Source organism: Mobula hypostoma, chromosome 21 (genome assembly GCF_963921235.1).
Source record: "Mobula hypostoma chromosome 21, sMobHyp1.1, whole genome shotgun sequence".
In the NCBI taxonomy this organism is placed as follows: Eukaryota; Metazoa; Chordata; class Chondrichthyes; order Myliobatiformes; family Myliobatidae; genus Mobula; species Mobula hypostoma.
Genome location: NC_086117.1, coordinates 23,888,148 through 23,915,495, shown reverse-complemented (window position 1 = coordinate 23,915,495; position 27,348 = coordinate 23,888,148). Strand labels below are relative to the sequence as shown.

Sequence of the window (27,348 nt, the reverse complement as noted above, 5' to 3'; positions counted from 1 at the left end):
TGAACGCAGCAGGCCAGGCAGCATCTGTAGGAAGAGGTGCAGTCGACGTTTCAGGCCGAGACCCTTCGTCAGGACTAACTGAAGGAAGAGTGAGTAAGGGATTACTCACTCTTCCTTCAGTTAGTCCTGACGAAGGGTCTCGGCCTGAAACGTCGACTGCACCTCTTCCTACAGATGCTGCCTGGCCTGCTGCGTTCACCAGCAACTTTTATGTGTGTTGCTTGAATTTCCAGCATCTGCAGAATTCCTGTTGTTAACAGAATTTTAATGCTACTGTAGTGTCATTGCTCTATTCATTGTACATTTCCTGGTTGCTTTTTTAAATTTCCTCCTTGTATTGAGTACCAGTTTTCCACATAATCCTTTGTTCTCCAGACCACCCTAAAGTTTGTTTTATTTTACAGTTGTTCCTCGACATGGCTTGCAAAGTCTTGGTAAAGTGGCTGCTGCTCGGCGCATGCCACCGCCTGCAAATCTTCCCAGCTTGAAGGCTGAAAACAAAGGAAACGATCCAAACGTGACAATTGTACCAAAAGACGGAACAGGATGGGCAAGCAAACAGGAGCAGCCGGACCAAAAGAAGTAAGATCTCTTAATTACTTATTTAATTTGGAGGGTTTTTAAAAACAAGTCTCTGGTATTGCCCATTACGGTTTCAGTGTAAAGTGGGGAAACTATGGAGCCTTCCCTCTTTTGCCACTGTTGCATGAATTGACATCCCTACAGAGCAACTTCTCTGCCTTGATTAGTGGGAACGGAAGGTTAAATAGCTAATTAGTCTGGGAACACCAAGATTGAGGAGTGAGTGGTGTACCCCTAGGGCAGTATATAGGAAGTGGTAGACCATGAATTGCCCTTTTCTTCTGTCTCATCATCTGCTAGTTGCTCAGAGTTGTTTCGTCATGCATTAAGAAATTCCTCTTAAATGTGTCAGTTTCTGTGGAAGATTGGTGGGACCCACAGTGTGATTTCCTTACCAATGAAATTGGATTTATCTTGTATATTGGAAGCACCTGTTAGAGCTACCATCATCGCTCAGGACATATGACACTAAACCCATAGGGCGTTTCACCTCCACTAGTGTCTTTTAAGCGCACAAGGCCTCTTGTCTTCAGTGCTGTCCCTAAACTCAGGTGTCACTCATTGCCTCTGGACTTTGGTTGCTGGTCCAGTAATCTTTACTATTACTGGCCAAAATGTAAATGTTTCCTTTTACTTTCCCAGTTGTCTAATAGAATTTACTTGTCCTCTGTTACATGACGGAAGGGTAATTCAGTTTTATTGTTTAAACTTCTGAAGATTCTTGCAGGTGTCTCATGTGATGATAACATTGTATTTTACAGTACCAGTGTATCAGCAGCACAGCAGCCAGAGTCGCTGTCACAGCCAGTTTCACAGACGTCTGCCTCCAATGTGGCAAAAGCAGCTCCAGTCCAAGAGGTAAGATGAGCATTTGACAAATATTTATCAAATCAAAGGAGAGAAAACAATCTATCAAAATTCTGCTTTGATCAGTATCGTTTCTCTGACATTTGAACTGTTGGTTGATTAAATGTAACCCATTTTGCTCAATTGATAACAGAGCACAAATTCAACACAAGGTGGAGTAAAGTCGTGGGCACAATTAAAAGCAAAGCCAGTAGGACCAGGGCCTGGAGCTGGTGAGTTAATTGCTCTTTAAGATATTCTGATGTATTCAAGTATTGTGAATCAAGTGGATTCGTTTTGTGACATTGATAAGTTTTTAAAAATTTTTTTGGGATCTGCTTGTCAGTGTCAAAGTAAACATTTATTTTAAGTGGCTAATTGTCCTCAAGATGGTTGTGCAAGTTGCATTCTTGAACTGTTGCGTTCCATGTGGTGGTAACATCCCACTTTGCTGTTAGGTAGGGAGTTTCAAGACTTTCACCTAGTGTTGAAGGAATAAGGATATAATTCCAAGTTGGAGGGGACTATGTGCAGGTGGTAGTCTTTCTGTGCACCTGCTACTGCTGTTCCTTTCAGATGATCGCAATCAGGCATTTGTGAGATGCTCTTATGGATGCCGTAGCAAGGTTTTCTTATGGATGATTTGCTACGTATTCCTGCAGAAAAAGAATCTCAGGGTGGTGTGTGGTGAACTCTGAAAATAGATTTTACTTTCAATTTTGATGCGAGTGGCAGACATGTTAAATATTGGAATGGTCTCCTCAAGTTGTCTCCACCATTTGATAAGATCGTGGCTGATCCAATTACCTCAGCTGTACCTTTTTATAATTTAAGTGTCAATCAAATGTGGTCAATTTGTCATCACAAATGGGCCAGCCTTTTTAAGGATGGCTGTTTTGTTCCTCAACAACAGTGACTTAAATGGGTCCCATTTGGGCATTTTTTTTCTTGTATAAGTCATTACTATATTAGTACTGGAACATCTTGAGAAGAGGGACCATTCTGGACCTTAAGCTGTGTTATTGTGAAAGCTCGAAACTTAGCTATATCTGCTGGTTTCAGAGGAACTGAATTGGTGGACTAACCACTAGCTTCTGTGATGATGGAGAATTTGACTGGGGTAAATGGGATTATTATAACAGCATACCTCTTGTCTGAATATGGTTGTAGATGCTTTACCCTTGGTTGTAACAATAACATGGTTTATTCTTTAGCTAAGAAGCATAGGGATCTTTATGGAAGCACCTTTTACCATAAGATGTTTACAAATCACAATTGGATGCGCAGAACTATGAATTTCATTGTTGGTTGTGGGAAAACTAACAATGCTCTTTTTATTGTTAGGTTGGTTACCCCTGCTTTTTTCCCCCTCTCTCTCGTATTTACTGAAACATATCTGGCCTGATGGTAACAGTAGATTATGAACCAATAGGTTTCAGTAGGTGCATTTAATGTCAGAGAAATGTATACAATATACATCCTGAAATTCTTTTTCTTCTCAAACATTCACGAAAACAGAGGAGTGCCCCAAAGAATGAATGACAGTTAAATGTTAGAACCCCAAAGCCCCCCAACTCTCCCCTCCCACGCACAAACAACCAAACAACAACCCCCCCCCACCAGCTAAAAAGCATCGGCACCCCTCACCGAGCATTCAGGCGTGCAGCAAAGCATCAATAAAGGCACAGACTTGTAGTACCCCAAAGACTACTTGTTTACCCAGTAATCCAACATACGACAGGCTCTCTCTCCCACTGATAAGAGAAAAAGAGGTGCCCCCGTTTCACAGGGATAGGGGACACCTAACAAAGCAACTCACTGATTTATTGTGTTAAAGGTCTGTTGCACTGCTCTTTCCAAGCTCTGTGCCCAAAGAGCTCAGGTCTCTGGGCACACAGCCAGCAGCCAGCTTGCTGCTTTCAGTCTTCCGTTTCCTCCGACACATCAGGCTGCGGCACTGGCCTTGAATCTGCCCGCCTCCAGAGCCATGAAAATCCGGCACCCTGAAGCCATGCTAGTCTTCCAGGCCACATCCTTGGCATATCAAAAAGTGGTCGGTCATGAGGCTCCGAGAGTGGGTCCCATTTCCACAAAGAACTAAAGTCAGCATGTAACTCCAGGTCAGGGTCTTCAAAAGAACCTTGAAAAGGGGGGGAGAAAAAGAGATATCAAAGTTAGAAATAGAGCTGTTGCTGAAGGTGCGCAATGCTCTTCAAGACCTTGCCAACACAGTCAGAATTAATGCTTCCTCTTGGTGATGGATATTGAAGCCTTGCATCCAGAGTACATTCTGTGACTTGGCTACTCTCTGTTCCTTCTAGTGATTTACAGTATAGAATTGTAGTGATTCATTTGCTGATAAAGTACTTTAGATATCCTATAGTAGTAAAGTTGATACTTTTCATTGCTCATGCTTGATGTGAGATCATTATGCTTTGTGGCATCTGGGATCATTGTTAAGGACTTCCAGGGTGTTGTTTCTTTATTGTACACCAATCTGCAGCAACCTCTGGTGACTCATTCCAAACATACCCAGGTGGGAACAGAAAGACCATACTCGATGATGATTTAAGAAGCTGCAATGTTGCTTGATATGTAAGATTCTTAGAATATCATAATCAACTTGTTGCATGATTACTTTATATGTACACTCTCTTAATTTAGGCTTAGTTCCCAGAGGATAGGAGGCATTGCAGTTGGGTATGGTGGTCTGAGTTGATACTGGATGGGTCTCTTGATTTTATTATCAGCGTCCTTCATGACGGTCTGATAAAATTGCATGGTAATTTAGTTAACTGCACTGGTATTATGAAGTAAGTCCAATAGTTTCACGATCATCATTGCTTTGGCTAGCCTTTTTTTTTTGTTCCAGTCGTAGTTAATAAACCAAGTTCAAATGCCCCAGCAACTATGACGAGATTTGTACCAGTGTGTTGGAATTATCAGTCCAAATCTGGTTTGCTTTTCCAGTAACTTACCTGCTACTTTCCCGGACTTAATCAACATTACTGAACTGTGCTTTTGTAAGCATTGATGTAGTCATCATATTTGGCACAGGAGCCTTGGTCCTTTTGGTATATAATTAGTTTCCATGCCATTTCCTGACTTGCACTGGAAGAAATGGTAGCAAGCAGGTTTTTGTAATGAGGGCTGAGTATCAAAAGTTACTGCTCCAAAGGCAAATGAAGTCCATTATTTATGCAGACTTTGTTTTCTCTCAATCTTGCCATAACATATGAGCATGCTCTTTTAAGTTTCTAGATTTTAGAATACTGAGCCAGCCTTATGACTAACTCGAACCTTCTGGATCTTTCTGCAGTCATTCTTGTTGCCAATAATGGGGTTGAGAGAAAAAAAATCAGAGAAATTGGTTTCTGGTGTACAGATCTAAAGGAGAGCTGGTACCTCAGGACAAAATGACTGCAGTCTATGTTGAAATATCCAATAATGCTTCATAAACTCTGATTTCAGCTGTACACCTTTTCCTGTCTCTGCTAAACCTTTCACTCATTAAACCCATAATTTGAGCTGCGTAAATATTTTTCTTTCTTTATTCCATTTTATCTCAGCAGTTACTTTCACACTTTTCATGTTTATTGCAGGCTTTTGCCACCTTGCTGCATTGCAGAATATTTTTTTCAAATTTTCCCATTGTCCCCCAATTCTATAGCTATTGATAACCAACATTGCTAAAGAGAAACCTGACACATTGAAAAGCTGTTTGAAAAGTGTAATAAACATGCTTGTGATCTGATTGAGAGTTATGTTGTTGCTGTTTGATTTAGGCACAAAGGGATTAAACAAGCAGTTACCATTCTCTCACGAGGAATTTCCAACACTGAAAGCAGCTGGAGACCAGGAAAAGGCTGGAAAAGAAAAGGACACCACAGATCAATCATATGGGCCAGGACCAAGCCTCCGCCCACAAAGTAAGTTTTTCTTTGCGGTTAGTCGGGACAGGACTGCGCAAGCGCGTGTAAGTCAGTCCGTGAGGCAGTGGGAGTATTTAAAAAAGAGCAGTTTGACGGAGCAGGTGACAGAGTAGAGGGAGACGGAGTAGGAAGCCTTTGTCTCGAGAGGCTGAGGACGAGCTTCGCTCCAAGTGAGGTAAGGCCGGGTAAGTTCCTTTAAAAGGAGAATGGTGTGCAACGGTATTTTATTTGAAGCAAGGAAGGCGACGAGGCTGTAGCGTATTGGGTAGGTCATGACAGCTGAGATCGGCCCCTTGGTTTGTTCACCCTGCAGCATGTGGGAAATCAGGGATACTTCCAGTGTCCCTGACGACTGTGTGTGCAGGAAATGTGTCCAGCTGCAGCTTCTGGCAGACCGCATTGAGCAGCTGGAGCTGCGACTGGATTCATACTGGAGCATCCGCGATGCTGAGAAAGTCGTGAATAGCACGTTCAGCGAGTTGGCCACACCGCAGGTAAAGGCTACACAGGCAGAAAGGGAATGGGTGACCACTAAACAGCGTAGCAGTAAGCAGGTAATGCAGGAGTCCCTGAGGTCATCTCCCTCCTAAACAGATATACTGTTTTAGATACTGTTGGGGGAGATGTCTCATCAGGGGAAAGCAGCAGCAACCGAGTTCATGGCAACATGGGTGGCTCTGCGGCACAGGAGGGAAGGAAAAGGAGTGGGAGAGCTATAGTGATAGGGGATTCGATTATATGGGGAATAGATAGGCGTTTCTGCAGCCGCAAACGAGACTCCAGGAAGGTATGTTGCCTCCCTGGTGCAAGGGTCAAGGATGTCTCTAAGCGGCTGCAGGACATTCTGGAGTGGGAGGGTGAACAGCCAGTGGTCGTGGTGCACATAAGTACCTACAATATAGGAAAAAAACGGGATGAGGTCCTACAAGGTGAATTTAGGGAGTTAGGAGATAAAGTAAAAAGTAGGACCATAAAGGTAATAATCTCTGGATTACTACTAGTGCCATGTGCTAGTCAGAGTAGAAATAGAAGGATATTTCAGATGAATACATGGCTTGAAAAATGGTGCAAGGGGGAGGGATTCAAATTTCTGGGGCATTGGAACCAGTTCTGGAGGAGGTGGGACCAGTACAAGCAGGACAGTCTGCACCTGGGCTGGACTGGAACCAATGTCCTAGGGGGAGCGTTTGCTACTGTTGTTCAGGAGGATTTAAACTAATGTGGCAGGGGGATGGGAACAAGTGCAGAGAGACAGAGGAGTGTAAAGTGAGGATAGAAGCAAAAAGTAGTAAGGTGAAAAGTAAAAGTGGCAGGCAGGTAAATCCAGGGCAAAAATCAAAAAGGGCCACTTTTCAACATAATTGTATAAAGGCTAAGAGTGTTGTAAAAGCAAGCCTGAAGGCTTTGTGTGTCAATGCAAGGAGCATTCGTAACAAGGTGGATGAATTAGAAGTGCAGATTGTTATTAATGAATATGATATAGTTGGGATCACAGAGACATGGCTCCAGGGTGACCAAGGATGGGAGCTCAACATTCAGGGATATTCAATATTCAGGAGGGATAGACATGACAGAGAAGGAGGTAGGGTAGCATTGCTGGTTAGAGAGGACATTAACGCAATAGAAAGGAAGGACATTAGCTGGGAGGATGTGGAATTGATATGGGTAGAGCTGCATCACTAAGGGGCAGAAAATGCTGGTGAGAGTTGTGTACAGGCCACCTTACAGTGGTAGTGAGGTTGGGGATGGCATTAAACATGAAATTAGAAATGCGTGCAATAAAAGGAACAGCAGTTATAATGGGTGACTTCAATCTACATGTAGATTGGGTGAACCAAATTGGTAAGGGTGCTGAGGAAGAGGATTTCTTGGAATGTATGCGGGATGGTTTTCTGAACTAAAATGTCGAGGAACCAACTAGAGAGCAGGCCATTCTAGACTGGGTATTGAGAAATGAAGAAGGGTTAATTAGCAATCTTGTCGTGAGAGGCCCCTTGGCTAAGAGTGACCATAATATGGTGGAATTCTTCATTAAGATGGAGAATGATATAGTTAATTCAGAAACAAAGGTTCTGAACTTAAAGAAGGGTAACTTTGAAGGTATGAGACGTGAATTAGCTAAGATAGACTGGCAAATGATACGATTAGACCGGTTAGCCTGACATCGGTGGTGGGGAAAATGCTGCAGTCAGTTATCAAAGATGTGATAACAGCACACTTGGAAAGTGGTGAAATTATCGGACAAAGTCAGCATGGATTTGTGAAAGGAAAATCATGTCTGACGAATCTCATAGAATTTTTTGAGGATGTAACTAGTAGAGTGGATAGGGGAGAACCAGTGGATGTTGTCCTGACGAGGGGTCTCGGCCTGAACCTCGTCGACTGCTCCTCTTCCTACAGATGCTGCTTGGCCTGCTGCGTTCACCAGCAACTTTGATGTGTGTTGCTTGAATTTCCAGCATCTGCAGAATTCCTGTTGTTTGGCAAATGATACTGGTGGATATGCAATGGCAAGCATTTAAAGATCGCATGGATGAACTACAACAATTGTTCATCCCAGTTTGGCAAAAGAATAAATCAAGGAAGGTAGTGCACCCGTGGCTGACAAGAGAAATTAGGGATAGTATCAATTCCAAAGAAGAAACATACAAATTAGCCAGAAAAAGCGGCACACCTGAGGACTGGGAGAAATTCAGATCCAGCAGAGGAGGACAAAGGGCTTAATTAGGAAAGGGGAAAAAGATTATGAGAGAAAACTGGCAGGGAACATTAAAAACTGACTGTAAAAGCTTTTATCGATATGTGAAAAGAAAACGATTGGTTAAGACAAATGGTAGGTCCCTTACAGTCAGAAACAGGTGAATTGATTATGGGGAACAAGGACATTGCAGACCAGTTAAATAACTACTTTGGTTCTGCCTTCACTAAGGAGGATATAAATAATCTTCTGGAAATATTAGGGGACCAAGGGTCTAGTGAGATGGAGGAACTGAGGGAAATACATGTTAGTAGGGAAGTGGTGTTAGGTAAATTGAAGGGATTAAAGGCAGATAAATCCCCAGGGCCAGATGGTCTGCATCCCAGAGTGCTTCAGGAAGTAGCCCAAGAAATAGTGGATGCATTAGTGATAATTTTTCAAAACTCTTTAGATTCTGGATTAGTTCCTGAGTATTGGAGGGTGGCTAATGTAACCCCGCTTTTTAAAAAAGGAGTGAGAGAGAAACTGGGGAATTATAGACCGGTTAGCCTGACATCGGTGGTGGGGAAAATGCTACAGTCAGTTATCAAAGATGTGATAACAGCACACTTGGAAAGTGGTGAAATTATCGGAATAAGTCAGCATGGATTTGTGAAAGGAAAATCATGTCTGACGAATCTCATAGAATTTTTTGAGGATGTAACTAGTAGAGTGGATAGGGGAGAACCAGTGGATGTGGTATATTTGGATTTTCAAAAGGCTTTTGACAAGGTCCCACACAGGAGATTAGTGTGCAAACTTAAAGCACATGGTATTGGGGGTAAGGTATTGATGTAGATAGAGAATTGGTTGGCAGACAGGAAGCAAAGAGTGGGAATAAACGGGACCTTTTCAGAATGGCAGGCAGTGACTAGTGGGTTACCGCAAGGCTCAGTGCTGGGACCCCAGTTGTTTACAATATATATTAATGACTTAGATGAGGGAACTAAATGCAGCATCTCCAAGTTTGCGGATGACACGAAGCTGGGCGGCAGTGTTAGCTATGAGGAGGGTGCTAAGAGGTTGCAGGGTGACTTGGATAGGTTAGGTGAGTGGGCAAATTCATGGCAGATGCAAATTAATGTGGATAAATGTGAGGTTATCCACTTTGGTGGCAAAAACAGGAAAACAGATTATTATCTGAATGGTGGCCGATTAGGAGGAAGGGGAGGTGCAACGAGACCTGGATGTCATTATACACCAGTCATTGAAAGTGGGCATGCAGGTATAGCAGGCGGTGAAAAAGGCGAATGGTATGCTAGCATTCATAGCAAGAGGATTCGAGTACAGGAGCCTGGAGGTACTACTGCAGTTGTACAAGGCCTTGGTGAGACCACACCTGGAGTATTGTGTGCAGTTTTGGTCCCCTAATCTGAGGAAAGACATTCTTGCCATAGAGGGAGTACAAAGAAGGTTCACCAGGTTGATTCCTGGGATGGCAGTACTTTCATATGATGAAAGACTGGATCGACTAGACGTATACTTGCTGGAATTTAGAAGATTGAGGGGGGATCTTATTGAAACGTATAAAATCCTAAAAGGATTGGACAGGCTAGATGCAGGAAGATTGTTCCCCATGTTGGGGAAGTCCAGAAGGGGGGGTCACAGTTTAAGGATAAAGGGGAAGCCGAGATGAGGAAAAACTTCTTCACACAGAGAGTGGTGAATCTGTGGAATTCTCTGCCACAGGAAACAGTTGAGGCCAGTTCATTGGCTATATTTAAGTGGAAGTTAGGTATGGCCCTTGGGGGTATGGAGAGAAGGCAGGTACAGGGTTCTGAGTTGGATGACCAGCCATGATCACACTGAATGGTGGTGCAGGCTTGAAGGGCCGATTGGCCTACTCCTGCACCTATTTTCTATGTTTCTATGTTAAAAGTAATTGAGAAGATAAAACTGCTCGTGTGTGATGACATGTACTGGAAAAGATTTGGGGTCTGCGTATTTGAAAATGTGCTGAGTACGGGGGGGGGGTTGGAGTTCATAGGGAAGAAGAATGTTACCTTATAGGGAAGAATATATAGGGAAAATGCAGAACTCCATATGGACGACACCAGAGGAAAAGACTGAACCTGCATCACTGGATCTGTGAGGCAGCAACTCTACTAGGTGCCCAAATGTGCTGACCTACATGATAGCATGGTAGTTTAAACCACTCATGTCAGGATTTAACATTTTTATGTAATTCCCTATTTAATGCCAGTTTTGATTTGTTTTTTGATCCTGGATTATAAAATAAATAAATATAATTTGAAATCTGAAAATTTGCCTCCACCACTGAAAATTTTCAAATTTTAAACTGCTGAACAAAATGTAACCCTATTATTCCTTGAACAGTGGCATTTATTTTTCCACAGATCCAATTCTGATCCCTTGATTGGAAATTGGGTCCAGCTGTTAGAAGTAGTTTTGAATAGAGCTGATTGATGCTGGGTACTGAAACTAATGTGCAAGTATGAAATTAATTTCAAGTAAGCTCCATTTTACTTCTGATGTGTAAAATACAGCTTAAATAGATGAGAGATGTTCACCTGTGACACTTGTATTTCATGAATGCTAAACCAGTTTTATAGAATTATAGCTACGGGAATCTATACAGTTCTGTGCAAAAGTCATAGACATATAGGTAGGGTGCCAAAGACTTTTACAGTAAGTACTGTATTTGTCAATTAAATCCACTGTGATTTGATGTTGTAAAGCAACAAAACATGAAAACTACCAAGGGGGGTAAATACCTTTTATAGGTAGTCTATATGTGCCTAAGATTTTGGCACAGTACCGTGATTAGATGTTGTCACTATTTCTCATCTTAACAAGTAATTTCAAAACATCTAGGTCACCTTAAGTGTTTCTTTTGCCAAAAGCTAGCCTGCATAGGTAAATAAATCTAATTTGTTTGTAAAGTAATTGGTTTGTCCTGGGACCTCAAAATAACATAGTAGAATGATTTAATTGCCATCTATTTGGAGACTTTTTAATGGAGACATTTTAGGCTTGAAATCCACATTACAGGACTTTTGTGATGTTTTCTCTTTCAGATGTAGCTATTTGGAGGGAGGGTGGTGGTCGAAACCTAAACCCCACAGCAACATCAACTGTATCACCACCAGAGATGGAAGCCAAAAGCTCAGGCCAAGATGAACCGGTAAATGTGCCAGTGTCATCAAATGAGCCAAAGGAACCCTCCCTGCGGCCTGCTACTCCACTGAGGAGAGGATCGGGAATGTTGCAGACTGGGTCTCACCAGTTCCCACCTACCTACCGTGATATGCTGCCTACATTTGTAAGTCATGTACCCTCTTGTGGAGTGGGTGAGGTAGAGGAATTGGTTTTTCTGACAAGGATTGAGGTGGTTCTTCGGGATGGGGTTAGTCTTATTGGTTGCGTGGTTAGGTAGTTTTCAATTATTTGTTAAGGAGGGTAAATAGAGTTCACGGGGAATGGGTGAGGGTGGTTATTATGGTTATCTTCTGCAGGAGGAGATGGTTGAAGACTTGGGCTTGTGGAAGGGAGCTACTCATTATTAAGTGATACTTCTCTCTATTAGTATCTAAAGTAGATTCTTTTTTTCCCTACAGATGTGCCCACCACAATCACAACCTCAGTCTACCCCTGTCCTTGGTCCACAAGGATCTTTACAGTACCCGTTCCAGCCACCTGAGCCAATAAAGTAAGGATATCTATGATCTCTGCAGTATATTTTGTATGTTTGTATTTATTATTGATATTGAATTCAGTGGAATATACTCTGTGATTGTCTAAAACATTTCCAGCTGCAAAAATTAGATTCTCCTTTAAACTGTATGGATTTTACAAATATATTGTGTAATGAAATTTGTACTGCCTTCCCTCAATTTCAGCAGTGGATATATTATTGGAAGATAATTGCATGAGGTGAAAATTTATAAATTGATAAAGCTTTTCCCATTAAACATGTAAAAGTTCTGTGATTCGGATCTAAAGAGTTTTAATCAAAAACATGCAAACACAAACAAAATCAATAAATAAATTCAAAGTAAAATTGTTCTTTGCTAATGGTTTAATTTTATAATCAGGTGGTAAAAACATAAATGATTGAAACAAACAAGATGGCTCTCTTGATCTCTCTCCCTACCAGCTTTCGCTCTCTATCTCCCAGCTTACACTGGCCAATGATTCCACTGATGTTGACCAAATCTTGGATTCACTATTTCTTGCAACTTACTGTAATTTTTATGTATTGTATTGTACTATTGCCATAGAATAACAAATTTCACAACAAATGTTAGTGATGATAAAGCTGTCTGATTCTGATTTTCTTCCTTATTCTCTTGATGGTTGTTTCTCTATCCACCAGGTCCGGCTGGACTTCCCTGCCTCCCTTCTCACTTCACCTGCCAGCTCTTTCCCTTTCCCCAGGCTCTCACTGGTCCTCTTTCTCTCCACACTCCCTCCCAAAACTACAACCTCGTTAGCCTCTTATCTCTTTTGTTGGGTCCCCTCTCAACTGTTCAACTGATCCTCTGTCCTCTACCACACCCTCAACCCTTGTCCACGTTTTCTCTGCTGTGAGTCTCAACTTCCCACTCTGTTTTCCCCGTACTCTCCCTAAATTCCCTTTGCCTTTCCCCCAACACCTTTCCCCTTCCACATTCTCCTTGCTTCCCCTTCCACCTTCTCCTCACTTCCCCTTCCACCTTCTCCTCACTTCCCCTTCCACCTTCTCCTCGCTTCCCCTTCCACCTTCTCCTCGCTTCTTATTCCATTTTCCTAACCCCACCAATTCTTGGGTAACTATCAACAAAGATTGCTGTTTACTGAAATAGGCTTCTAGTTGCCTGGGACTTCAGTTGAACCTTATTTTGTATCATTAAGCATGGTCCATTACAGTGAAATGGCCTCATCACAAGGGTGCACAGAAGAGTCAATTGCTTTATAGTGAAAGTTCATAAACTGTTATGTTGAAGAATACCTGCACAGTCGTAAACCTAGTCAGTCTGTGTTAGATAGTTCATTCAGCCTAAGCTCTGTACAAAGTAATATTGATCACTGTGGTGATCACTTGTTTCAATATTTCACTTTTGTTTCCTTAAAGTCTGCTCTTCTAATACTGCAAATATTTGATTTTTATTGTCTCTAAGAAATACATAAGCATGAGCCAAGCTGCGTAGGTGGCCCATCCTTTAATTCAGATTGTGGTTATCTTCAGATATCCCCGTGGAGTTTCTCGTTCCGTACGCCCAGTTAGGCCCGCTCGACGACCTGGCGAGCCTACTGATCGACCTGCCATCATTAATCCTGATGACCTGAAAGAACTGGATCAGCTGGATATTGAAACAGAAGATGGATGGGCAGGTGGGAATGTAGTAAAATTTAATCCATTTGTTTCAAAACAAATTATTTCAAAAATGCATTGAAATCTATTAAAAACTACATGCACCATGAGGGTCATTATAAATATTACAATTGACAAAGTAGATGACGGACTTTGAGTTGATAAGAGTCTTAAGTACTGATGGTAATTTAGCTGTGTTTTGCTTTCCTCTCATAAAAATGATTTTTCTGAATCATGATTGTTCAAATATAGAGACATTGTCTTGCCAAGTTCTTTGGTCATTATTTTCTGTTCAACCAAAAGTGTATTTAATGGCTAACTGCCAATTTGAAATTAATTGATGTGCTGTTAGAGCTGCAGTGCCTGCCCTTTCCTGTATTGTGGTTCATATACATTGTTGGAGCTCCTAATTGTTGTATTGTGTGCTTATTTGAATTTGGATTTCTAGTTCTTATGATGTAGGATTCTGATCCGTTATCCGGTAATGTTTAATTTCGATCAGGTGAACACGAGGAAGTGGATTATTCTGAAAAACTTAAATTCAGTGATGACGATGATGAAGAGCTCTCAAGAGAGAGAAAAGAAAAATGGTGTGTATGCCTTGAAAAGTCCAGAGACGTTGATTATTTTTGAGGTACATGACAGTGTAGCAGTGTCTTTAGGTCATTAGCTCATCTAGTTTTGAAAAGAAAAAAAAAATCATTTCTATTGATGTCTTTGTGACCTTAGGAAACCCCAGAATGCTTAATATTCCAGTGAGATACTACCTTATCCCCCTTTGTACTCAATTGCCACCCTCCCACCACCGCTGCTCTCAACATGACTCTCATGATGCGCACTGTTCCTTCTCTATGTACGTTGTCTCCTTCCTTTAAATCTAAATCAGATCTACCCATTAAATTATAATCCCTTCCCCAAAACTCCCATATCCCTTGAAATTTTTGATAATCTTTGCATCCCAAGATTGTGGTAATTGTCATCCCAGTTCCCATTTAAGATCACTTCATGCTTCTACCCCCTCCAACAATGCTGAAATAATTCAGGATAATTGCCAGTTGCGTCTTTCTTCACCTTGTCTTTAGCCTTGTCTCTGTTACTTTGCAGTACAAATTTAAATTGTTTATCAGATACCAGATAATGCATCCTTCATAGTGATTAGGGGCCTTTACTTGTAATTGGTTAGTTATGCTTGAGCTGTGTCACTTACAGAATCTACATTGACATTAAACATTAAACTAACACTCATATACTTTATGCCTTCTAGGGAAAGGGATATGAAAGTGGTACGCCAACGCTCTTTAACTGCTAAGCTTGAAGCAAAGGTGGAACCATCCATTTGTAGTGAATCCATTTGGGGTAACGCATTATCTTCCAGCCAACCAGGCCATGGGTTTCAAGATGCTGAGCCACGTTGGAGCTTGAATACTACTGAGACAAGGGTATTTTCTGTTAAAAATCTGTTCTGTTTATTCATGTAAACTGAACTTCTAGCTGAAAGGGCAAACTATCTTCCAATGTTATTATTGCAGGAATTTCATTCAATATGGTACAGATTTTTAACACTATCAATATTACGTTCTTGACTAGTAAAATTGGACAATTTACAATGACCAATTAACCTACTAACCAGCATACATCAAAGTTGCTGGTGAACGCAGCAGGCCAGGCAGCATCTATAGGAAGAGGCGCAGTCGACGTTTCAGGCCGAGACCCTTCGTCAGGACTAACGAAGGGTCTCGGCCTGAAACGTCGACTGCGCCTCTTCCTATAGATGCTGCCTGGCCTGCTGCGTTCACCAGCAACTTTGATGTATGTTGCTTGAATTTCCAGCATCTGCAGAATTCCTGTTGTTAACCTACTAACCAGTACATCTTTGGATTGTGGGAGGAAACTGGAGCAGCCGGAGGAAACCTATGTGCACATGGTACAAACTGGCTTACAAAGGATGCCAGAATTGAACTCCAAACACCAATGCCCCAGGCTGTAATAGTGTCGTGCTAACCGCCACACTACCGTGGCACCCTTTTTTTTTAACCATATAAATCAAGCAACACACACAAAATGCTGGAGGAACCCAGCGGCCCAAACTGCATCTATAGAAAAGAGTAAACAGTCAACATTTGGGGCCAAGATACTTCATCAGTCCTGGCCTGCTAAGTTCCTCCAGTATTTTGTCTGTGTGGCTTGGATTTCCAGCATTTGCAGATTTTCTTGTGTTTCTTTATAAATCAATTTGATTTTACAAAGTTATTACTTAATCTGTTTCTATATTACTGTCGGGCAGTATTCCAAATCAACATTAATTGCTGTTAGAAAAAAAGCCATATTTGCATTTTTTTTTCTTAATTTGTGTCCTATTTCCCCTGCACCATTTTCTGTAGTTTCCACATTGCTTATTGATGTCAGGCCTGGCGCCATTTTATGACCTCCATAAACCCATGACATTCTTTTCACGGTGTGCCAGGAAATGGGTCACAATGCTCTAGATGAAAATCAGATAGTGATTTATTAAATTTTAGTCAGACTTATTTCATTCTTCCTAATGTGCAAGTACCCAAATTAACAAAAAAACTACCGAACATTTAAGGTTTGAATGGTGGGGCAGAGATACTAGTAGAGGCATTTTCAATTCTAGCATTCAAATGGGAATTGATTACATATGTGAAAGGAAGTAAATTACTGTGTAGGGACAGGGCAAAAGTGTGGGTCTTTTCTGGGTTGCTGTTACATCTGAGATTCCTGGAATAAATTCTTGTGCAAATGTCTTTATTTTGAAACTATGCCCCTAGCTCGATGAGGGGAAACATTAAAATCCTGGCAGACTAGTCTTTCAAATGTTTCAATAAAGCCTCCTCTATTTCTTCTGAACTGCTGAATGTTTCTTTTACACTGTTTTGATTATTTCACAGTCTACCAAAGGCAGTGAAGCAGTCTTGGAATGTTTTCAAGGCAGAGATTGATAGATAATTATAAGCAAGGAGGTGAAAAGTTACTTTGGGTTGATGGGAATGCGTGTTGAGATTACAGTCAGTTTAGCCATAATAAAATTAAATGGTAGAGCCAGTCTGACAGGCCAAATGTCCTATTCCTTCTTTTTTGTTTGTTGGTATAAGATGGCCCTTAATCCCTGGAATCAACTTGGTGAAACTTTCCTGAATTGCTTCAATGCAGGCATAACCCTCAAGTAAGATGAGTGAAGCAGTTGTCCAGTAGTCTCACTAGTGTGCTTTACATACTGTAGAAAGACCTTTTTTTTACCCCATTACCTTGTAATAATTTAATTAATAAAATTTACATATTTTGGATTGTTTCAGGGATTAATAAGTTTGAGTTTCGGAGGAGTATTACAAAATTTGGAATGAATTTGGATGTGGAATAAATGAAAGAGTTGATTAGCTAGATTATTGTGCATTGGAGCACTATGGCATATAGAGCTTCAGTTTGACCAGTACTGAAGTTGCATTTTTTTCTGTTTCTCTCTTCAGACTGGCGTCTTCCAAAAACTGACAGGAGCTAATAGGTGGGCAGACTCTCATGTTGAGAAAGACGAAGTTTGGCGACAGAGGCCAAATTCTGGTACTAATGAACGTTCTGAGGCATTGGAGCGAGTCAGGAGGAGGCGTGAAGAAGAGGAACGTCGAGCTCAGGAAGAGAGACTAGCTGCTTGTGCTGAGAAATTAAAGAAACTCGATCAAAAACGTGGAGTGGTAGAGAACTCTGTTAAGTTTGACATGCAGAAAAAAGATGATGTTGAAACTAAGGAAAGCAAGGACTCTGTACCTTTGTCTACACAGCAGAAGCCCTACACTGAGAACAAGCAGAATTTACCAAAAGGTGCAGTTAGTAACTAAGGAACTGGATTTAAAGGAATTTCTTGTATTAAAACTGTTGCTTTTCAGGAAATATAGATAAATTTACTGAAAAGTTGTGGGAAATCTGCATAACAGTGGAACTAAGTATGATATGACTGCATATGTTAAATCAGGATCATTGAATCCTGCATTGTGTTTTTTGTGCTGTACTTGCAACCAGTATTTTCACTAAATTAAATTGGGTAAATGTTAAAAGTGTCATTTTAAAATGAATGGGAGTGTGTTATTTACAATAGTTGCAGTTAAGTGTGAACCAATCAGTAATGCAGTAGCCTAGAAAAAAGTATCATCATGCATGAAAAAAATCTACATCATACCAACTTCATTGTCCATTGGTCAAAACTTGCCGTGACAAGACCATTATTTTATGCATAACATTATAGTCAAACCACAGGTGTTTTCATCCAGATTTACAGCTACTTTCATGTAAGGCACTTTGCAAAGCAAGCAGACTTTCAAGAAGTTAAGGAGGGTAGCCCCGGGTACAGTCAGTTGGGTAAGTTTGAGTGAATTTCCATGAGAAACTTCCGTGGAGCAGAATGGAGAAACGAGGAGGATTGAGAATATTTTGAGATTCTGAATCTAAACAGTGGCAAGGTACTGAAACCCCAATAGAGACTAGCTGTTACGACAAGAGATGTAGGAGAGTCCTTTGAGAAATTTATGAGGTTGGGGCTAAGGGTGTTGTGTATAGATTAATGTTAATGATTAAGGATGCTGTGGAATTCAACAGTCTATATTTTATATAATACTGTTCCAATATTCTCAGGGTAGTAGAAAGTTGGTGTTTATACAGGAAATCTAAGTAGTGCTGGTTTTGTATTGACCTCATTTCGATTTGGAAGGTTGGATCTTTGAACTAACAGTTGATTTTTCTGGGATGAATTTCAGAAAAACGTGAGCTGTCTGTGGAACTCAATGCTGAGGACAAAGTGAAAAAAGAAGTTCCTGCAGCCACTGCTGAAAGCGATGATGAGAACAATACACAGGGTATTGAGCCTGCACCGCCAATTCAGAGCTATGGCAAGTTCCACAAGTCTTTGCCGCCTAGGTTCCAACGGCAACAACAGGTAGCTATCAATAAAGCAGACCAGTTGTTTGATTTGATCACTTCAGGTTGTGAATGTGATCACAGATGACTGCTTGCCCTTTTGAGCCTTCTCAACCATTCAAAGAGATTGTGCCTCTGTAGCTGTGCAGCTTTCTTTACTACTTGTCCAGTGCTTTTTAAAAGCCATTACTAAATCTGCTTCACTAGTCTAACATACTCTAATTTCTAAATCATGAAGTTATTTTTCTTTCCAATTATTTAGCCTTTTGTCAGTTGTCAAAAATTGTGTCTTCTTGTGCTTGACCCGACTAAGGAGAGCAAACTGAATTTCTTGGTCTATCAATGGAACTGGAGGGGCTTCAGCAGCCATGCTAGTGACTCTTTTGTGCTTGGAAAGGATGAAGATTATCTGTCTCTCCCAAAGTCATCCAAAATAAATTTTCTACTCTTTAACAAAGAGCAAGTCCACTGTGCCAACCTCTCAGTTTTTCGAGTATATTCCAACCCTACCTGATTTGTCATCCGCTTTATTAACAGTTATACTTGTGGTTTATCCTGTGCAATTTCTCCCCCTCCCACTCTGAAGTTCTTCCCCTATAAGATGTTTCTTAAGAACTTCTTTGTTTAATATTTGAACAAGACTTTGTGCCTCAGTGTTAAATTTTGCCCAATGATGAACTGGTTTTATTATTTAAATATGTTATGTAAATGAAGCAAACAGGTAACAGTTGTAATTAATGAAAGAATTAAAATGCTTACAAAATAACCGTTTTAAAATCAGTGCCCTTTCATCTGCTTTTCAACTATATAACTCACATCTAACTCTTTTCACAGAAGCACCTCCACAGCAATTAATTATCTATGTGATGTTAGCTGTTTACATACCTGCAATGTTTACATTTTCCTTCTGCACAGGATTAATTGCCACGGATGACTGTGAAGACCAAGTCATTGGGTATATTTAAAGCAGAGATTGATAGGTCCTTGGTCAGTAAGGGCATTGATGGTTACAGGAAGATGGCAGGAAAATGGGGTTGAAAGGGATAATAAATCAGCAATGATGGAATGGCAGAGCAGACTCGATGAGCCGAATGATCTAATTCAGCTCCTATATCTTGTGATAAAATTTAGTTATGCTATTCAATTAGGTAGCAAGCTAAACTGCTCTTTCACCAGGAAATAAAAGATTTGGAGATTAGAAATCTGTGTAGAATAAATTCTCCCAATATTTTCATACTTACACTGAAAATTTTTGACGATAATGTAACATGGAAAGGAGAAGTGAAATAAAAATGTAGTTTGTTAACAATAGGAATAGCATCAATTGATGCCGAAAATTTGTTGGTCTAGTACTGCCAATTTTACGTTTTCTAGCTTACCAGCTTGGCACAGGGTTCGAACATTCCAAGTGGCAATTCGCAGTCTCTTGTTCTTGCAGACAGTAGTGGTATGACAATCTGGGCTCACCTGTCTGTTTATATGATACCCCGTACCGAACGAGGTGTCCGTACTATTTGGAAGTGGGCTGCCATTCACGCTGTTGTCTTTTACATTTGTGTATGTATTAACCATGGTTGTACTAGGGATAAAATACAAGAAGTAGCTTCCCCTTGCTTGCTTCCGATGCAGTGTTTTTACAAGATAGGTGACCCTGAAAATTCTCCTGTTAAAAGGATCGACTGCTCAGCGTCTGAGAAGCAGGAACCATCGATTGTGTTACTCACAACTTGCCTTCTGCTTCATCCACCACCTGCATTCTGTGGCTTCACGGTAACCCAAGTAGGGAGGCTAACAGGTGCAGCACCTTGCTTAAGGGTGACCTGGAGGTAGCTGAATATATAACAAAAACAGACCATCAAACTAAGAGACAGCGAAGAATACAAACAACTTGATAAGAAGTGAATGCTGGACCATTTCTCCAGCAATGGAAAAAGAGACTAGAAGCAGCTGAATTATGGTTCTACAGGAGAATGTTAAAAATATCATGGACCACACACGCATCAAATGAAGAAGTTCTCGGAAGAGCCCAAGCAGTTCGATCACTCATACCCACAATAAGAGAAAGACAACTCAGATTCCTAGGACACATCATGCAGAAAGATGAACTAGAAAAACTCATACTCTCTGGAAAGACTGAGGGGAGCAAACCTAGAGGAAGACCTCGGCTAATGTACATCAAAAGCATAGCCAGGTGGCTACACATCGAGGAAATGGAAGTCATCGAAAAAACAAAGGATAGATCTATATGGAAAACCATGGTCACCAAAGTCCGCATCGGATATGGTACCTAGACAGACAGACAGTACTGTCAAAGACCTGTGCTGGAATTAGCATTACTGGCAGTCGAAAAGTGATATATTGGGTTAGGGGGTTAGGGTGTTGTCCTATTATGAAAAAGTAAAAAATTTTGATTTATCCAAGGCACATAAGGCTTTGGACGAAGTGCTGTTAAGTGAGATTAATAAGCAGGGTTTTTTTTAATATAATTTTTATTGGATTTTCAAAATGAATACATGAAAAGATAGTGTCTACCCTCCCCCCTCCCCCTCCCCTTAATTCCCCCCCCCCATATATAGTCCTACCTAAAAATGAAGAAGGAAAAAAAAGAAGAACCACCTGGGTGTTGGAAGGTTTCCACATGCTCCATGGAGTTCAAAATAAATTTGGTATACTTATTCGTTACTTTCCCCAAGGGACCAAGATCTTTATCGGAGCACTCAAATATGCCATCCTATCTTTTGTAAATAAGGGCGCCAAATATTCAGAAATGTTACATATTTATCTCTTAAATTATAAGTAATTTTTTCGAGTGGAACAGAACTAGCTATTTCATTATTCCAACGATTCATACTTAAACACGAATCAGATTTCCAAGTAATTGCTATAGTCTTCTTAGCTACTGCCAATGCAATTTTTATAAATTCTTTCTGATATTTATTCAATTTAAGTTTCGGCTTTATCCCTTCAATATCACCTAATAGAAATAATACAGGGTTATGTGGAAATTGAGTTCCAGTACTTTGTTCCAATAAGACTCTTAAATTTATCCAAAAGGGTTGAATTTTAAAACAAGACCAAGTAGAATGTAAAAAAGTACCAATTTCTTGATTACACCAAAAGCATTTATCAGATAGATTTGAATTTAATCTATTTATTTTTTGTGGTGTAATATATAATTGGTGTTAAAAAATTATATTGTACTAATCTAAGTCGAACATTTATTGTATTTGTCATACTGTCAAGACAGAGTCTTGACCAATTTGTTTCATCAGTATTAATATTCAGATCTGTTTCCCATTTTTGTTTTGATTTATGGATTCCTTGTTTAATTGTCTGTTCTTGAATCAAATTATACATACAAGAAATAATTTTTTTAATTTTCCCTTTTTGAATTAAAGTTTCAATTTCATTAGGTTTTGGCAAGAACATTGTTTGACCCAGCTTACCTTTTAAGTAAGCCCTTAATTGAAGGTAACAAAAGAAAGTATTATTTGATATTTTATATTTATCCTTTAATTGTTCAAATGACATCAATATACCTCGTTCATAACAATCTCCTATAAATTTAATCCCTTTTTGGTACCAATTATATAAAAGTTGATTGTCCATTGTAAAAGGAATAAGTCTGTTTTGGAACAAAGGTCTCCTTGCTAATAAAGATTTTTGTATTTCATTATCAACATTTATCTTATTCCATAGATCAATCAAATGTGTTAATATAGGAGATTCTTTCTTTTCCCGTATCCATTTAGATTCCCATTTATATATAAAATCTTCAGGTCTATTTTCTCCTATCTTGTCTAATTCTATTTTAATCCATGCTGGTTTTCGATCATCGAAAAAAGATGCAATAAATCTAAGTTGATTTGCTTTATAATAATTCTTAAAGTTTGGAAGTTGTAACCCTCCTAACTCAAATTTACATGTCAATTTTTCCAATGATATTCTTGACATTTTACCTTTCCAAAGAAATTTTCTCACACATTTATTCAACTCTTGAAAAAATTTCTGTGGCAATTGTATTGGTAATGTTTGAAACAAATACTGTAATCTAGGAAATATGTTCTGTGCTGCATGACTTATAATTTTTGGATGGGGATTGTATTTTTTTATGCAGGGGAATGTGAGCATTTATAAAAAGAAACTAATATACAAAGTAATAAGGGTGTACACTTAAATACTTAAATTTGTAATATTTGTCTTTCCCTTGGTCTGTTTGTGCACAATTAGGAACAGCTGTTAAAGATGCAGCAGAGGCAACAACAACAACAACAACAACAACAACAGGGACCTTTAATACCACCACCGGTTGCACCACCACATTCCCACACTCAGAGGCATGTCTATCCAAGTCCAGTCGGCCCACCCCCTCCACACATGCTTGGCTATGATCCTCGTTGGATGATGATGCCTTCGTATATGGATCCTCGACTGACCCCTGGGAGGGCACCCATTGACTTTTACCCATCGAGTGTTCTTCCCTCTGGTAAGTTCTGAGATGGTCAATTTTGTGCTGTTTTCTCCTTGTGACAAAATCTGCACTTTCCCACTAAAGCCTTAAGCTTTGCTTAATACATGTAGATTTGTTAGTTGTTGTCTACAGTTACTATTGTTCATGCTATGTTTGATAGAATAATGTGGCTACAAATGTGGAATTCAAAGTCTTATTTGTCTATCACCAAGTTGATCAGAAATAACTTTATATAATAGAGGACAGGATGATGATTGTATAAACTGTTTTTCCTTTGTGCACCACACCATTCTGGACCATCCACAAATTAGAACCAGGATAGCTGGCAAGCTACAGTCTAATCTCTTGTCCATAAATGTAATTCACAAAAGCAAGCCACTATCTGCCGCCTTGTCCTCTCGTCTAGTGCTGATAGATTTGATTTAATGGAAAGTCATCAAGACTTAACCAAATCAGAAACATTTTTGGACCATATTTAAGTTGAGGATATAGATAATCTCAAACTAATTTTCAGTTGATTACATATTAATTATTTGTAGGAATGATGAAGCCGGTGATGCGGCCCGATCACTCTGACAATGTTACTTCAGGATCTGAGCAGCAACAGAGGTCCCCCATATTGTTACAGGAAAAAAGAACTCCACCAGCAGAGCCACAGTTCAGTTGGAGTCAAGACGACTACTCAACTGCTCAAAACAGGGCTTTTATGTTAAATTCTCAAGATGGTGCTGCAGAAGAGAGAGGAACGAGGTGAGTATCCTTGCTTTACTGGCATTAAAATGTGTCCACTTTGGGATTGGACACATTTTTGCATTAAAACCCTACAGTAGGTGAGATAGAACAGAAAGTTTCTTTCACAATATTTTTAATGTGGCTCTGATAACAGAAGAAAATACTGTCATTTCCTAAATCTGAGAGTAATTTTTTACGAACTTATTTCTGTTTAAAAATGAATTTGAAGTTCTCATTTGTCAGGCCAGTTGTGCTTGGTTAAATATCACCATTGTATTTTGAATCACAGGTAGTACTTGATTCATTTGCAGCCAGTTAAAGAGCCATGGCTGGTTGAATTTTGGTTGGAAAGGCAAATGTAATCTACTGTTCTTTAGAAGCCATGGTTCAATCTCCACCAGTCAATGGGGCAGCTGTAAGATATTATAGCCATGATATTATTACTTACAGCTCCCTATTGTGGAGAAACAATTGGTGTAAATAATATTTCTGTGGATCCTTCTGGGCCTCCTATTACTGTACTTAAAGAAAATCTTGCACTGATAATACCAACAAAAGAGAAACAATTGGCTTGATAATCCTGTGACACATCAATTATATTTTCTGAAATAGGAAAAATTAAGATTTTTGTTCTGTTAAATTCAAAATTTAATTAACTCTCTGGCAAATTTTCTTTATTGTAGGAATGAAAGACTTCCCACTCCACCTGTGAGAGCCGATCCGATTTCCCAGCAAACCATGAAGATACAGAGAGATCCATTTGAGGAACAGATTGAAGAGTATAGGGTTGCACCAGCAGACAAATTGCTAAATATAGTTCGTTTAGAATCACAGGCTGAGCTAATAAAAGATCAAAGACCTGAAGTGGCTCCAAATGTGTCAGCAGTGCTTGGAAGGGATGTTCTTTTCCAGCATCAAACAAATCCCCCATTACTTCATAAAGAACTCTTCTCATCTGAATCAGAGCAGGATGGACTGAATGGGCCTTCTAGAGACAGCACTGAGGCAACAAAGTGTGTTGAAAATATCGAAGAGATTGTGTCTCATACCTGGGATTATGTGCATCAGAAAGAGCATCCGAGCCCAAAGGATGATGAACATGATGATACCAGAGAAGAAAAAGGCTTTAGAACTGAAATATGGCAAACTGATAAGTTGTCAAAGATAGAGTCTAAACCTGCATCTCAGTGGGAGCCACTAAAAGGAAACCATGTTGATCGTCGTGAGACTGTTGGGAAAATGATAGGTAGAAGATCAGGGCCAATTAAAAAGCCAGTTCTAAAAGACCTCAAGACTGAAAAGAATGAAGAGGCCGATAAAGTAAAATTGGAATCTTTTCAGAAAACCCTTCAGAATAAAGTTGAACAGATAAAGACTGAGGGTAAGGTGATGAAATCTAATGGAAGCATTGCACCTCCATCACAAACTGCCATGTCATGTTTGAACATCAGACATAAAGAACTGTCTGTCTCACCAGTGCCTCCAGCTAAATTTGACTGGGAAATAGAGAAACCACAAAGAAAGGAGAATAAAGCATGGGAAATGAGACCTATGAATAAAGAGAACATTGATTTCCCTCCGCCACAGAGGGGAAACTGGATTGAAGATGAAGATCAACAAAATTTTAGCAATCGAGGCCAAGGGCGTGGAAGGGGTAGAGGTCGAGGAGATTTCTCTGGCAGAGTTGGAGAGATCAGAAGCTCTTACAATAACAACTTCAGCAGAGGAAGTCGGCAAAATCCTAAGGAGTACTGTAATTCATTAGAAGATGGACAAAAGAACTCCAACAGACGTCGAAATGCTAGTGAGACACGCAGTGAAGGGTCTGAGTATGAAGATATACCAAAGCGACGGAGGCACAGGGGATCAGGAACTGGCAATGAGGCCACAATTGAGTCAGCATATTCTGACAGAGAGGGTAAAAATATGTTCAAAGACCCTCTGAGAAGATCCAAGAGGATACCTGATGGGACTATCGTTGGTGAAATGGAAGATGAAAGGGGACCATCAAAAATGTTTGAGAGGGCATTACCTCCTCGGTTAAGTAACTCTGGGAGAGGGCGCAACTTTGTTCCTCGTGGAATGCCCTCAAGACAAAACAGAACAGGTATGTTCAAGCTAAATGGTACCTATCAACTAAATGGAGATGTTTCATCTTCCCTGATGTTGTCTAAGAGGCAGCCTCCAAAGGAATCTACAAAAACACTTAACAGGGCTTTGGAAGTAGCACTAGAAAATGCTGGAGAGGAAAATGGAGTGGTCGACAAACTCTCATTTTCTGGAACCTCGGCCACAGAAGATCAACCACCCAAAAGGGAGCGATCAATGGATATGCCACCACGAAGAAGGAGACCTCCTCGACAGGACAAGCCTCCACGATTCAGGAGACTCAAACAAGAAAGAGATGCAGCCACTGAGATAAACAATGATGTATGTGTTCCTGCAGACAATTATGTATCTAGTGTGACTACAAGAACAGATGATCAGGAAATGGCTTCCCTTGTTGCTGGAAATAAGTCTCCAGATCTATCTAACCAAAATTCTTCGGATCAAGCAAATGAAGAGTGGGAAACGGCTTCTGAAAGTAGTGACTTTACTGAGAGACGAGATAGAGAGAACAGAACATCCCTGAATAACTTGCCTCCTGAGTTAGATGTGGCAGACACCGGACTTGGGCAGAGAAAAGAGTTGGCTAAACGCAGTTTCTCTAGCCAACGCCCAGTTGATAGACAAAACCGTCGGGCAAATCCGGGATACGGTGGAAAATCTCCGAAGACGAATGGAACTGGTCCCAGAAATGAAAAAGCATCTGGGCAACCACCAAGAAACAAACGGTAAATTAAATTGTATTTTGAGAGGGCAGGTTGAAATGTAATTTTGCACCGGCTCTTATTTTTTTAGACTTTGCTTGCTTGGTACTGTCCAAGCTGTGATTATTGTGATTAATAGCTGTGATTATTAATTGACTGATTATTAAGTGGTTTAATTTCATCCTTCTCAAAATGCCTTTTTAAAAGATTGAATATCTTTCCGATGTACTCCCAGTGCCCACTGAGAGTGTGTTCGTAGTCTTCTGCTGTAGCCAATCCACTTCAAGGTTTGACGTGTAGTGCATTCAGAGATTCTCTTTTGCACACCACTGTTATAATGTGTGGTTATTATAGTTATTGTCACCTTTCGTCAGCTTGAATCAGTCTGGCCATTCTATAACTTCTCTCATTAACAAGTTGTTTTCACCCACAGAGCTGCTGCTTACTGGATATTGTTTTTTTTGTTTCTCGCTCCATTCCCTGTAGACTTCAGTGAAAATTCCAGGAGATCAGCAGTTTCTGAGATACTCAAACCACACTGTCTGACACCAACGGTCATTCCGTGGTCAAAGTCACTTCCCCATTCTGATGCTTAGTCTAAACAACAACTGAACTTCTTGACCAGTCTGCATGCTTTTTTGCATTGAGTTGCTGATTAGATATTTGCATTAATGAGCAGATGTGTCTAACAAAGTGGCCACTGAGTGTATAAAGGTGACTAAGAATGGCAGTTTTATACCTGCCACGTTCTTCAAGATATATTTGTGGCAACTTTTTCATGCCCCTCTTCAAATGTGTAATTTCACCTTTATATGTGAAATGTACTTTTTTTTCCCCATAATGCATACTACATGGTGTTGATATCTTTCCTCTTTTCTTCTTCATTTTAAAGTCCAAAGGTCATGAAATGTGATCTCATTCACCAGCTCTGCATTGCTGAATTTGAATGAATAGCAGTGCTGGGCTGAGTAGCAAAGTAGTCCCTGTGCTAGCTTTTATTT

The 27,348-nt window shown here is 40.2% G+C and overlaps 1 protein-coding gene across 4 annotated transcripts in view; it reads left to right on the top strand.

Moving 5' to 3' along the window:
• prrc2b (proline-rich coiled-coil 2B) overlaps positions 1-27,348 on the top strand; it is a 75,831-nt gene that overhangs the window by 16,227 nt on the left and 32,256 nt on the right. For all 4 annotated transcript variants that reach the window (XM_063073637.1, XM_063073635.1, XM_063073634.1 and 1 more), the window contains 14 exons: positions 405-582; positions 1,344-1,440; positions 1,583-1,661; positions 5,214-5,357; positions 11,136-11,380; positions 11,676-11,767; positions 13,286-13,431; positions 13,914-14,001; positions 14,676-14,850; positions 16,897-17,245; positions 18,175-18,353; positions 22,565-22,820; positions 23,345-23,555; positions 24,221-26,371. In XM_063073637.1, the coding sequence (XP_062929707.1) occupies positions 458-582; positions 1,344-1,440; positions 1,583-1,661; positions 5,214-5,357; positions 11,136-11,380; positions 11,676-11,767; positions 13,286-13,431; positions 13,914-14,001; positions 14,676-14,850; positions 16,897-17,245; positions 18,175-18,353; positions 22,565-22,820; positions 23,345-23,555; positions 24,221-26,371 (4,337 nt within the window). In that variant the 5' untranslated portion in view covers positions 405-457. The remainder of the gene's footprint in view (positions 1-404; positions 583-1,343; positions 1,441-1,582; positions 1,662-5,213; positions 5,358-11,135; positions 11,381-11,675; positions 11,768-13,285; positions 13,432-13,913; positions 14,002-14,675; positions 14,851-16,896; positions 17,246-18,174; positions 18,354-22,564; positions 22,821-23,344; positions 23,556-24,220; positions 26,372-27,348) is intronic.